Source organism: Xenia sp. Carnegie-2017, unplaced genomic scaffold (assembly GCF_021976095.1).
Source record: "Xenia sp. Carnegie-2017 unplaced genomic scaffold, XeniaSp_v1 HiC_scaffold_1, whole genome shotgun sequence".
Lineage (NCBI taxonomy): Eukaryota > Metazoa > Cnidaria > Anthozoa > Malacalcyonacea > Xeniidae > Xenia > Xenia sp. Carnegie-2017.
Window position 1 is genome coordinate 10,094,757 of NW_025813402.1, and position 11,806 is coordinate 10,106,562.

The 11,806-nt window shown below is 36.3% G+C and overlaps 1 protein-coding gene across 1 annotated transcript; it reads right to left on the bottom strand.

The window, feature by feature from the left end:
* Positions 1-78: 78 nt before the first annotated feature.
* LOC124438851 (potassium/sodium hyperpolarization-activated cyclic nucleotide-gated channel 1-like) lies at positions 79-11,454 on the bottom strand. Its single transcript, XM_046989068.1, has 8 exons — positions 11,238-11,454; positions 9,337-10,028; positions 8,231-8,380; positions 7,516-7,734; positions 5,433-5,579; positions 4,997-5,240; positions 3,635-3,842; positions 79-436 (listed from the first exon to the last, which is right to left on the bottom strand). Exons 1-8 carry the CDS (start codon positions 11,452-11,454, stop codon positions 151-153), a joined length of 2,163 nt encoding a protein of 720 aa, XP_046845024.1. The 3' UTR covers positions 79-150.
* Positions 11,455-11,806: the final 352 nt, after the last annotated feature.

Below are 11,806 nucleotides of genomic sequence, written 5' to 3' on the forward strand. Positions count from 1 at the left end.
GTGCAAGAAAATCGTCGCACTAACTAACCAAACATGAAGTTTTTATGTGAATTAAGCCAATAAAATGATAATAAACAATTTCAAAAACTAAAAGTTTTAAGTACATATAATTTCGTTCGCACTATTATTTGACAGTATTAAAAAAATACATCAAATACAGTCCCCGTCGTTATCAGATAATTTTACGAACGAATTTCTCTTGTTCTGCTGTTTTTTGACATCTGTGACATGAGATGGTCCAGCATTCGTACCAGTTTCATCAGTAGACGAAAGACTGTAGTTATCGGAATTGTTCAAAGTTGCTACTCCAAGCGTAGGTGCCATTGAGCGTATAAACCCCCTCGTAAGCGTGGGTATTTTCATTTCCATTAAACGTTTTTTCTGCATTTTAGAACTTTCCGTTTCGTTTGAGGTAATTTTCTCTGTCTTGTAATCTCTGTAAAATGCATCATGAATAATTATATGTTAATAATCGCCCGCGCTGAAAAAATGTTTTTCTTCAGCCTCAGACGTGCGCCTCGCGGCTTTCGGCCTCAGACCTTCATGAAAATGTCCGATCTAAGAACTCGTAAAAATATTTCTCAGTACAGACTGACGTAAACGGTAAATACTGTTTTCATTTGTAACCTCGCATTTTCCCTACGTTTCAAACTTCAAACCCCTCGAAACTTGATGGATTTTAGACACTATGAGACATAGACCTTGAAAATGCTGCAAGCCTGTCGAGTGAAGGTAGATACTATCCAAGCAATTACTAGAGGTGTAGCCTATAGGCAATACTGGTCTAAAATTAATCATGTATCAGTTATACAGGATGTATCAAAAAAATTCGAATTCAAATTTGGGGCTCAATAACACTGAATATATTAGAAACAGACGTTTGGTTTATGCACCTTTGTTAAGTTCATTTATTAACCTTTCAAGTGACAAATTTTACGAATCTTTTTTTTGCAAAAGGAAGGAGCATTTCGTTCATAATTGAAGTTTATAAAAATCACAATTTTCCGACTGGAATTGCAATTTTGTCTTTCAAATTTAGTCCCACAAGTCTTTTAAATGCCAATTATTACTGCAAACTAAATGCAAACTTGACTTCGTGTTGTATCGTAGGCTTTACGAACGCGATGGTTTCAATCAAACATGGCAGAATTTAGGAACATTTCTTATATAATAATAGCTGTTGGTAGCTTACAAAAGCTGGTAGCTTACAAAAAACTTGCAGTCAGTTCAGACAAAGATTTCCTGAACGACAAAATTAAATTCGGCCCTGAGTATCATTTGGTAGACTGGTACAACGTGCGAAAATTTGAGCAGAATGGAACAAGCCTAAGCGCTAAATCCTGACAAAATTATACAAATTTTGTTCCAAAAAGGACTTCTCAAATGCAAAATTTGCATTATCTTTTGTCTTAACGTCTCACTTCAAATTCCCATAAGCTGAAAATTTTATTTCAAGCAACAAATTTGAACGGAAGACTACGTGGTTAATTTTGATCGAATCGTCAGTGAAGGGATATAAACAGAAGCCTAATAGGTTATTCTTTATCACCATTTAAAAATTATACGCTTCACTCAAGTATGCTGTAGGCAGGAGTCAAGCAAAGTTTGAATTTTTTTTGTTGCACAATGTAGTTATCGATTTAATAATTCTTGACAAGCAGCCGTTCTCTTGAGATTTACCAAACAATGTTGCTCGCCCACGTCGGCTGGTGCCAACAATAACACTGATAAATAACTCTTTGTATCATACCACCAACATGGCTGAATTGCAAGTCAAGAATACCGTGTATAATAAGCATGTACGAAAAAGACTTTAGTTTCTTTTTATCAAGAGATTTACAACATTTGCTACCGTCTAAGTTTTAACGCTTTCCGGCTTAACACGCATAAAGATAATGTATATCGTTATGTTTGGCAAAACTGGCGTTAGTGAGATGTACTATAGTTCTTTAAACGATGACTAAATCTTTTTGTTAAAGTGCTTATGAAACAAAAATTTTTGCAAGTTAAATTATGTTTCCAATGACCAGAACTTTTAAAATGACAGTGTACTTTCTAAAACAGTAAATGCATTTCTTTTTTTTCTCATGATTTTGACGTTTTTGTTATTTCCAATTTATCCAACTTGTGACGTCATATTGCATAATGAGTTCCCACAATGTTTAAAAACACTGTTCAGTTTCCTGAAAACTTTAGGTTGATACCAGTAGCCACTAAGCAACATCTTTCACAACCATTAACAACGTAACAGTGAAGGGAACTCTGTCCTTGTGAAGTAAAATATCGGTAAATACACCTAACAATTCTAGTTCTCATTATGCAATGTGACGTCACGAGTTAGATAAATCGGACAAAGCAAGAACCTCAGTATCTCAGTACTTTAAAAGAGATATACATACCTGGTTTAGAATGTCCATTGTCATTTTTAAATATATCTTCAATTAAAGTGTTAATCAGATAGCAAAATTTTCGTTTCATAGGCTCATTAGAGAACCACATAAAACAAAAATTTTGCCTTTTAAATTACATTTTCGTCGAATAGAGCGGACAACGGACTTCCAAAAACAGCATTAATATACAAAAACCGTAAGTTAACAGGGTTCATATCTCATTTTCAAAATGTACATTGCATTTTAAACATGGTTCATATCACATTTTCAAAATGATGAAGTTATGTGATGTTCATTTTATACAACCAGCGACATCACATTGCATGTAGCTAATGAGATATTGAATTATCAGATATTTTGTTGATTTTATAGTTATTTAAACTGGGAAGAGGTCGAGGATAACTATTTTCCAAGCTAAGGATTCGACCTTGGATCTCGGAAGAGAGCTGGGAATCGTGCATCAGATCAAGTAGGGAGTGCAATTTTGATATGCAATTTTGTTCGAATCCTATGTCTCAAAATTGGAGAAAGCAACATCTTTTTTGCGTTGCTTCTGTCGAGCAACCACTTCTCTTTTGGTTCGCAGGTCTTCGCATGACGTACACATGCAGCAGATAACTTCTATGAGTTCTATCCAGTAACGTTTTACGTTTGCTATTTAAACAATGGCAAAAAGGCTCTATCAGGGGGGATACCAGCCCGTCTCGTACACCCATGTTTGCTTTTGATATGCAAAATGTCCGACATTATCTGACATATGTACTTTCAAAATTAATTCTGAGTTCGATTCCCAACTGGATACTGAGTTCATTTACTATATCGAATATGTTATATTCGATATCGTAATGGAATATATGGAATCGATATATCGAATCCGAGCTCGAATCTTTGGCTTGGTAAATAGTACATCTTGCAGAGGTCCGTTTGTTGTAAAGTGATAAGAGTATAATATTCTGACCATTTTGTCCAAAAGTTATGAGGATATTTGAAATTTTTTAGCTATGGCGTTACGCAAGATGACATTGCTACTTGTAAGAATTAAACCTATTAACACGGATTTCAAAATTTTAACTTTAAGGATGAAGAAATATGCATAAAATTTCTAGAAAATTGCCTCCCCCTGCCTTCCTTGACGTTTAAAAATAACTTGATTCATTAAAACCTCATCAGTTCCATCACAGTTCCATCAGCTGGTCCATACAGGGTGAGAAAGCATTAACTATTGGGAAAAATAGCGGGCATACCTTTTCGTTTGATTTATTGTAGCTTCCTCACTGTACTTATCTAGTCTTTGTAACCTTTCAATAGCCACATCGGAAAGAATTTTACCCATGGCGGGAAAATCCTCCAGTACAGCATTAAAATCAGAAGAAGTCAAAGAATACACGTCTAACATAGTTGCTGCACGACATGATGCAGTTCGACGGTTGTTTTTTCTCAACAAAGATATTTCTAAATAATATTAACTTCTTATCAGTTAACATTTCAAATGAAAAAAATTTACGAGGTTAATGCAACAAAAATGAGGCGTATGCTACCAGAACTAAAACTTAATATTTATTAGAAAAATTTCAAAATGCAATATGTCTATTTTTTAACCTACAGGGCACTTGGATAAACTCAATAAATTCACTATAAAAAACACGCAAGTGATGTGTGCTATGCAGATAACTTTGCACTGTCTTAACTCTTTAATTGTGAAAAAGGCATAAATGTTTATGATAGAATTTGGCTTGTAAGAAACGTCAGTAACACAGCTCAAGTATATACAAGTATTAGAGGATTTACCGACTAAGATTGCTAAATTGTAAATAGCGACGATTAATCTTTTCTAAGGAGTTAAGCAATTCCAAAATGATGTCAAAATTTAAAAGAAAAATTTATTGAAAAATTTCATCCCAAGATTCCAACATATTTCTTAGGTCAAACGTTTTATCTTCATGGGCTTTTTTGGCCTAGAAGTAGGTGACTTCGTGCCGGAAGTGACGTAAACAGGAGAAGCACAGTTTTATTTTTTAAAGTTTTCTTTGATTATTCGCTCAAAAGATTTTATTTAACTATGCTCCTATGCAGTATCTTAAATTTCTAGTGGTGCGTTTTTTCAAGAAGATAAGCTGCAACACCTTTATTCAGTATAATGAAAGCTACATGTTCAGTGCATGCGTTCTCTTTTTTACGTCACATCCGATGCGGAGTCACCAACTTCTAGTCCACAAAAACCCATCATCCATGCAGATAAAATAAATATATTGCGAGGGTTTTTAAAATGGATTAAACTGTAACTGATAATAATTCAACATTTAAGACCTTTATCAATAAAATACGATTACCATAGCTGAAAATACATCGAAGTTTAATACTGTTAAAAAGATAAACGAAATCGTATAAAATAGACGCAACATCTCTTGTGCAGTATGAGTTATTATTGTTTGTGTAAAAATTGAAGTGAATGCAAAATGCGTGGAAAAGCATGAATGTAAAATTGAAGAGTGTTCAAAAATGGCATTTAAAAACGGAACATTACAGTTGGGCACGCTACTTTTTGATGACAAACGTATAACAATTTTTACCGTCAAACATATGTTCATGCACAATATGAGCCTCACCTCCGAAATGTGAACCGTCTGTTAAACTGGTCGCAACATAGCCATCGTTCGTGAGGATGTCGACAATCCCACGTACTATAAAATACATTTTATCGCCCTTACTACCCCGCTTGAAGATGAAATCTCCCTGAAGAAAGACTTCAAATTTTAAAAGGCCGACACAAAGCGTGATGAATTCTTCACTACAGTCGGAAAAAAATGGGACCGATGAGATCAACGATCGAGCGTTGTGAATTTGTATTTCCTGAAAAAATAATCAAGCAAGAGAAAGTCATCGATATGAAACTACAGAAGATTATGATAATTAATGCAGACTCAGGGCGAAGTAGCTAGATGTCATCTAGGTCGAAATGATGTAATTTTCAAACATAGATGGGATCTGTACGACTATGATTTACTTTAAATTTTTCGGGAATGATTTAAGACTGTCTGATACCTCTCGTAAGGTAGAAGATAATTCTCTCAGAATTGAATCCTCGTCGAATAATTTATGATGATAGCGATGTTCATAAAAGTCTTGAACGCGACGCCTGATTTGCAACGGCAGCTTACGATATCGCATGTACTCACCCACTTGATTCAACTGAAAATATTTGAAGCACATTGAACATCAATAGGGTGAAAGGAGCCCAATACTTAAGTGTATATCAGGGACATCGGAAACGGGGTGGACGTGGGGAAGGGGGGAGAGCAAGGCACATTCTCTTTTCTTAGAAAGGGGGAAGTCCCCTACTTACTAAAATAGCAAAGTTACTAAGAAAGAGTTTACTGATAGTATATTTTTACTGTAAAATATATAGGATCTTTTGCTATTCTTTTATTTCATTAGTTTATTACGTGAGCGACTGGGCGACCGTCGTTGTTAAAATGAAAAATGGCGTTTACTTAGCAGCATGTTGTAGATTGGTACTCATAATTTTTAAAATATCTCCCTCCCCAATTTTCATATTCTTTCCTACACCCCTGGTGCATATTGAAGTCAGAGAGAAGTTAATCCAGTCATCCATAGCGCACTTACTATGATTCTAAATAGCCTAGTAATTATTAAAAATAGGTACGCAGAGCGTACATCTGGGTAGCCACAAAATATATGGCTAGTTGTTGACCAAAAATTAAGTAGGTAAACGAGCGTAGTTCAATGTATATAAGACATCAAACTTTACAAAATGACTGAGACTGCAAAATTGTGCATTGCGCTCACTCTTCAGTCAACGATCGAGCACGTAACCCTTTCTGAATCAGGGGTGCACATAACAAAAAATTGGGAGTTTTTCTAAATTTTCGGACTCTATATTTCATGGTAAAAGGCCACAATCGTGGCGAAACCGACGTTTTTGACCTCTGTCAGTTTATGTACCGTCTATTTTATATATTTAACCTAAAATAGGTAATGACACATTTCTAAATGTATTAGTCGAGGAGGTTCTGTTTAAAAAAGGTTTTGCACTGATTACAAATATTGATGATTGTTGAAGCTTTCAACGCGCGAAGACTTCGCACGATTCAAGAGACCAGTGCAAAAATTTCGGATTTCATTGTATAACGAGTTAATGTTCATGGTACCGATATTATTTGAGATTTATGTATGTTTCGAAAGGAAAACAGATTGATGTGCTTTTTGTCTTTAATTTAACAAAAAAAAAACACTGAGAAGTGCGACCATAGTGAAACGAGCAGTAGATAAACAATGCGTCGCACTGTGCTAAGCATGTTTTGTGTGTTTTGATGCATTGTCATTATGACTTCATGTTAAACTACACCGCTAAGACTACTTAACGCATTTAAGACTCGTAAGAAATTGCATTCATTTGCTTTCTCCACTCACCAAACCGTTTTAACAGAGTGTGCCTAACTAGGCTAAAAACAAGTACGGTGCATCAAGGTCACGCATTATTTGACCAAAACAAAATATAATTGATGTTTGTGATGGCTTGCAAAGCAGCAATTTTTTGATATCTTGATCTGTTTGGTTTTAAATATTGTCATCAGCATAAACAAGGGACAGAATTATATCATTATACGCGCAAACGAAGCTATTTTGGAAAATAACATTGTTTAAGCTACATCCAGTTAAGATCAGGCATCAAAAATCGGCTGGTCGGTCGGCCGTTCTTCCACGCATGCGCATGGCTACCCAGATTTTAGCATACGCCTATGTTTTTATTGTGTTGACCACTTTCAAATTCAAGGTATATACATAGTATATAAAACTGCCACCCTCCCCCTCCAAAAAGCCTTGCTGGGTGCCAGTGAATTACGACGATTTCCATAAGATTTCAAGCCATATTACAAATTGCGTGTTTTTCAATTATATAGTAAAGTTGTGTTTGGAGTATTGTATTGTACAAACGACACATTACAGGAGAAGCATAATGTATGTGACTGAATAAAATGCACAAGACTGTTCATTTGGGTTTTTCAAAACAAGAACTGTCAATTAAGTCTTTTGTCCGATTCCGAAATTAACTCCACCGCATTGGTCACCACTTCAAACTGTTCGATAAAAAGCGACCACTTACCTTCTCCTTGTACTGTCTTCCTGATGAGTCAATGGACATCAGCAACGTTGACATCATTCCGATAAAAACAGCGTAAAACGTAGCCCCAATTGTCATGCTGCACATAGTTAAAAAAAGTTCAGCTGTATTGTTTGGGGGAAATTTACCATAACCAATACACAACATGTGCGACATAGCGTTAAAAATTGACCAGCTGTACTGATCCAAACGCGGTTTATCCTAAAGTATAAGAAAAGGGTGCGATAAAGATAAAACGATGTGTATAGACATACTTGCCGTGAAGGGAAACGAAACGCGGATTGCTCCTAGCTTGGCATAGGTGTTGTGCTTGGGAAATTGCCTTCTCGTCTCAACTAAACCAATCATGCACGCTATTTTAACGCAATCAATGATTACCTCAAATAAAAATATGTCAATAATCTGAGATAGAAAGCATTCGTCCAATCGCGTAGTTCAATTAAAGTTAGCCCCATTACTATACAGGGTGTAAACTTAAACAGTTTGGTAAACGCCGCTAAATTCATCAGTGCGAAAGATTTGCAAAAACTTTTGTTGGGTATAGTTGGACTTCCCGTAAATCATCTGACAGTAAAATGAAATCATGTCATTTTCGTAAGCAATTTTATCTTTTCGTGCGCAGTATTTGTTCAGTTTTCTTGATACACTCTCTTCAACATGCTAAAATTCTAAAACGTACATATCCAAGTATGCTCACCGTTAGGCCATTAATGGTCACCCAACTAGTACTAGGAAAGTCCATAAGACGCGGAACAAGAAACTGTATACAACCATTCCAATGAGACAACAGCAGCATCGTACCAATTAACTTTAAGATCCGCATTTGACCACTTTGAATGTTCAACAACTATATAATTTTGGAAATAATAAAACATCCACATGATAATATAGCAAACACATACATATAGCAATGTAGACGTGCTTTGAACAAGTGCCAGACTGGAGTAGTTGTGAAATAACTCAAACTTTACCCTACGTAAGATCACATTATAGGTCAAAAAAGTAGAGCTCTGGAATTAGGTTTTGCATCGTAGTAAATACTTGCTTGACGCCGTAAATTGCATGTTCTGGACCGACAAATTTTGTAAGATGGCAGCGAGTAAATTGCATGTGCAAAATTGCGAGGTCCAGTTGTAATTCAAAATATTCAGATCTTTCTTATTATGCTATGCAATGCAAACGATTGAAAATAATGAGAAAAACACAAGCACGGCAGTGATAAATTATATGGTGTTGATGGCAGAGCCTCAGTATAAAGTCCTACATCGCTGTGCATCTTGGTGCAGCATATTTAATTAGATTACTGGCTCTGGTTAAACATTTCAGTTCTCCTATTAGTCAGAAAATGGACTTTACTGGTTGCCACTTTGCTAATCACATTCGTAATAAAATTAGCGCTACACAAAAAATTCCAATAGAGTTGAACTACTGAATGCTTCTATACTGTAGCAGAGCCGTAGAAAGATCTTTTTATGCGCTTCTTTTTTAAAATACTTTAACAAATTGCATTAGCATGGAAATCATTTTATTGCAATGTACTTGTTTGGACTTGAGCAGGAAACTTCGACATTCTATTCTCACATTGCAAGCAGCATTTTCATCATTGCAAAATTATGAAGCACAAACCATCGAGTGGTAAATATTTTTGGTGTGCAACTTACGTCATGGCCGCCATGTTGGACGATTTCAACAAGGCATTTTACTTATTTACAATGCAAATGTTCAAACATGGCGAAAATTTGATTGTTCTCTCGTTCCCTGAGGAACGGTAGCACACTACCACGTTATTAATCAAGTACGTACCTCTTCAAGTTCTTGAATATACCTTACAATACGCGAAACTCTGAGAAGTTTCAATAGACTTAATAACTTTGTGAGCTTAAACATCCTAAGTATTCTAGAAGCCTGTAGAATCCCTTTATTTGCTTCGTCCGAAGAGTAGGAGGATACAATGAGATAAATATAGTCAAAGGGTATCGACGACAGTGCATCGACGATGAACCAACCGCGCAGGTAGCGCTGCCGAATGATTTTCTTGTCCAGGATAACTTCCTCTTGTCGATCGAAGTCCACGATCCCCGTTCGGAAGTTGAGTAGCATGTCCACAAAAAAGATCGCATCAGAAAAGCAATTCATTACAATCCAACCGGGCGAGAGCTCATGGTTGGAGAATGCAATACTAACGGGTAAGATAAAAACGTGCGATGTGATGAGAAGAACCATAACAATATCCCAGTACCAACGAAATGTACTGAACGGATGGATGACGCCGTCCCCTTTCTGTGCCTGCCGTCTTTGCTCCATTACGACAGCAGCTTTGTTACCGTACAGCTTCAACGCGAGTTTGTTATCCGTACTGACTTTGAAAATGCTAGCTTTTGCAAACCAATTGCCTCCGCCGGCGTTAAGTTCGACCATTTTTTCAGTTTCTTCGACAAAATTCTCAAGAGTCTTACTTCCAGATCTGTTCTCCCGTACATCAGTTTTTCTATTGTCTTCAAAATAACATAAAAGTAGCTAACGTTTTCGACTCATAGATCGTAGATCTGGAAGTCATTACTATGCACTATCAAATTAACCAGCCTGCATTGCGCACTTACTAAATGAGAACCCGTTTATCTTGATTTGATCGTGAATCGATTTTATTTAGTGGGGTTTGATTAGATCTGAACAAAAGAATAATGATTATACTGAAGGGTCACTCAGGTGTACAACGCGTCCTCATGTCAGCCATTATTCCAGCCAGATGATTAGGATTTCTCACTTGTTTCCAACCATTAAAATTACATGACGTCAATACTTAATCATTATTAAGTATATTTTGACTTAAGAAATGACTTCGGATCATTTTAAAGGTTTGGAAAAAGTCGAAAACCCTAATCATCTGGCCGGAATAATGGCCGCCAACATGTGCGGCACGACATGCGCGAGGACAAAAACATCAAAGGCTCCGACACGAGTGATTCTTCTGTATATTCTTATTCTGTGTCTGAACTGTGACTCAGGTTGCACCTCATTATACTCTGATTCTGGGAAAATTTTGTAAATATAAAATGAAAAATAAATACACTGGCTAATATTACCATTAAAGTTTTTCGTGAATCCGTGAGTGATCTCATTAGATTTTTGATTTTCAAGTTACCGTCTCCGTCTGTCTGCTATCACATGGTGATTATTTAGTAACATTTTATTTTTCGTGCAATGAGTGGTTGCAGTAGATAGCTGCTTTTAGGGGGGGACTTTCGTAAAATATCGAAAATATTTTCAGCACTATTCTGAGAAGTTAGAAAGCAATATAACTTTTATTTCACGATTTTTGATGCAGCACATTTCAGTTTTACTGATTCCTACAATGAAGTTTTTGGAAACGTAAGTTTTTTTTATCAGTAAGAGAACTGTTGTTAGCTAATAGTCCTTCAAAACAGGCATGCGTACAAAAATTAGTTATCAGAAAAGTAGTTTAATCACCCTTAGTCAAAATACAGACTGTGTTATTTGCACATGCTATCAAAATATTGAACATTTTGGTGTACGCACAAACCAACGCAAGATATTTAAAACTGGCACAGGTAATTAGCTATAGCACCACTTTTCATTGTTAAAGACAATAAAATAAAATATATAATTTTCACAAGTCACAGCGAAAACTTAAACTGATGACTCTAGGTTAACATTAAGATGTATTTTAGTTGCAAACTATTCACCTTTCCTCGCAGACTTTTTTCTCATCTGCATCTGCATACTGCGTACAGTTTCGGCAGCCAGTTCTTGCTTCTCGGACAATTCAGAGTTTAACAGTTGCAATTCGGATGCACTTCGTTTCTTACTGGAGCAGCCGCATGGTACAATCAGTTGACATATTTTACAACGCAGCTCCAAGGCAGCAGTGGCTGGCTCTTCCTTTTGACTGACGTTCGACATCGCTATAGACACGGGTGAAACTCGGGCGTTCATCGAGGGAGAAAAATTACGTTTTGATTAAATAAATATACATGAATACTTCCTCTAAAAGATGCACATTCATGCCAATTCACTGATGTAAGTTAAGGATGACACAACGGGTCAAACGCAGCCCTGCATTTGCGTGCAACTGTATTGATCGTAACAAGATACTGCGTGACGTCACAAGCGAGGCTAATTGCTTTTGCAATTAAAAACGTGCGCGCGCATCCGAGAGATTTGCAAGCTAGCGATTACACGATAGCCCAAGCACGTAACATCCATTTATTGTTTAATCAAGAAGCTGATAATCAAGTTAATTCAAAAACAGGAA

Bases quoted from the DNA above. Each gene is read 5' to 3' on its own strand.
- LOC124438851 (XM_046989068.1), bottom strand. From the start codon at position 11,454: ATGTCGAACGTCAGTCAAAAGGAAGAGCCAGCCACTGCTGCCTTGGAG. The intron at 8,381-9,336 runs GTACGTACTTGA...AAAATTATATAG, and splicing joins ATATTCAAGAACTTGAAGAG to TTGTTGAACATTCAAAGTGG. The intron at 5,580-7,515 runs GTAAGTGGTCGC...AAATATTTTCAG, and splicing joins GAAGACAGTACAAGGAGAAG to TTGAATCAAGTGGGTGAGTA.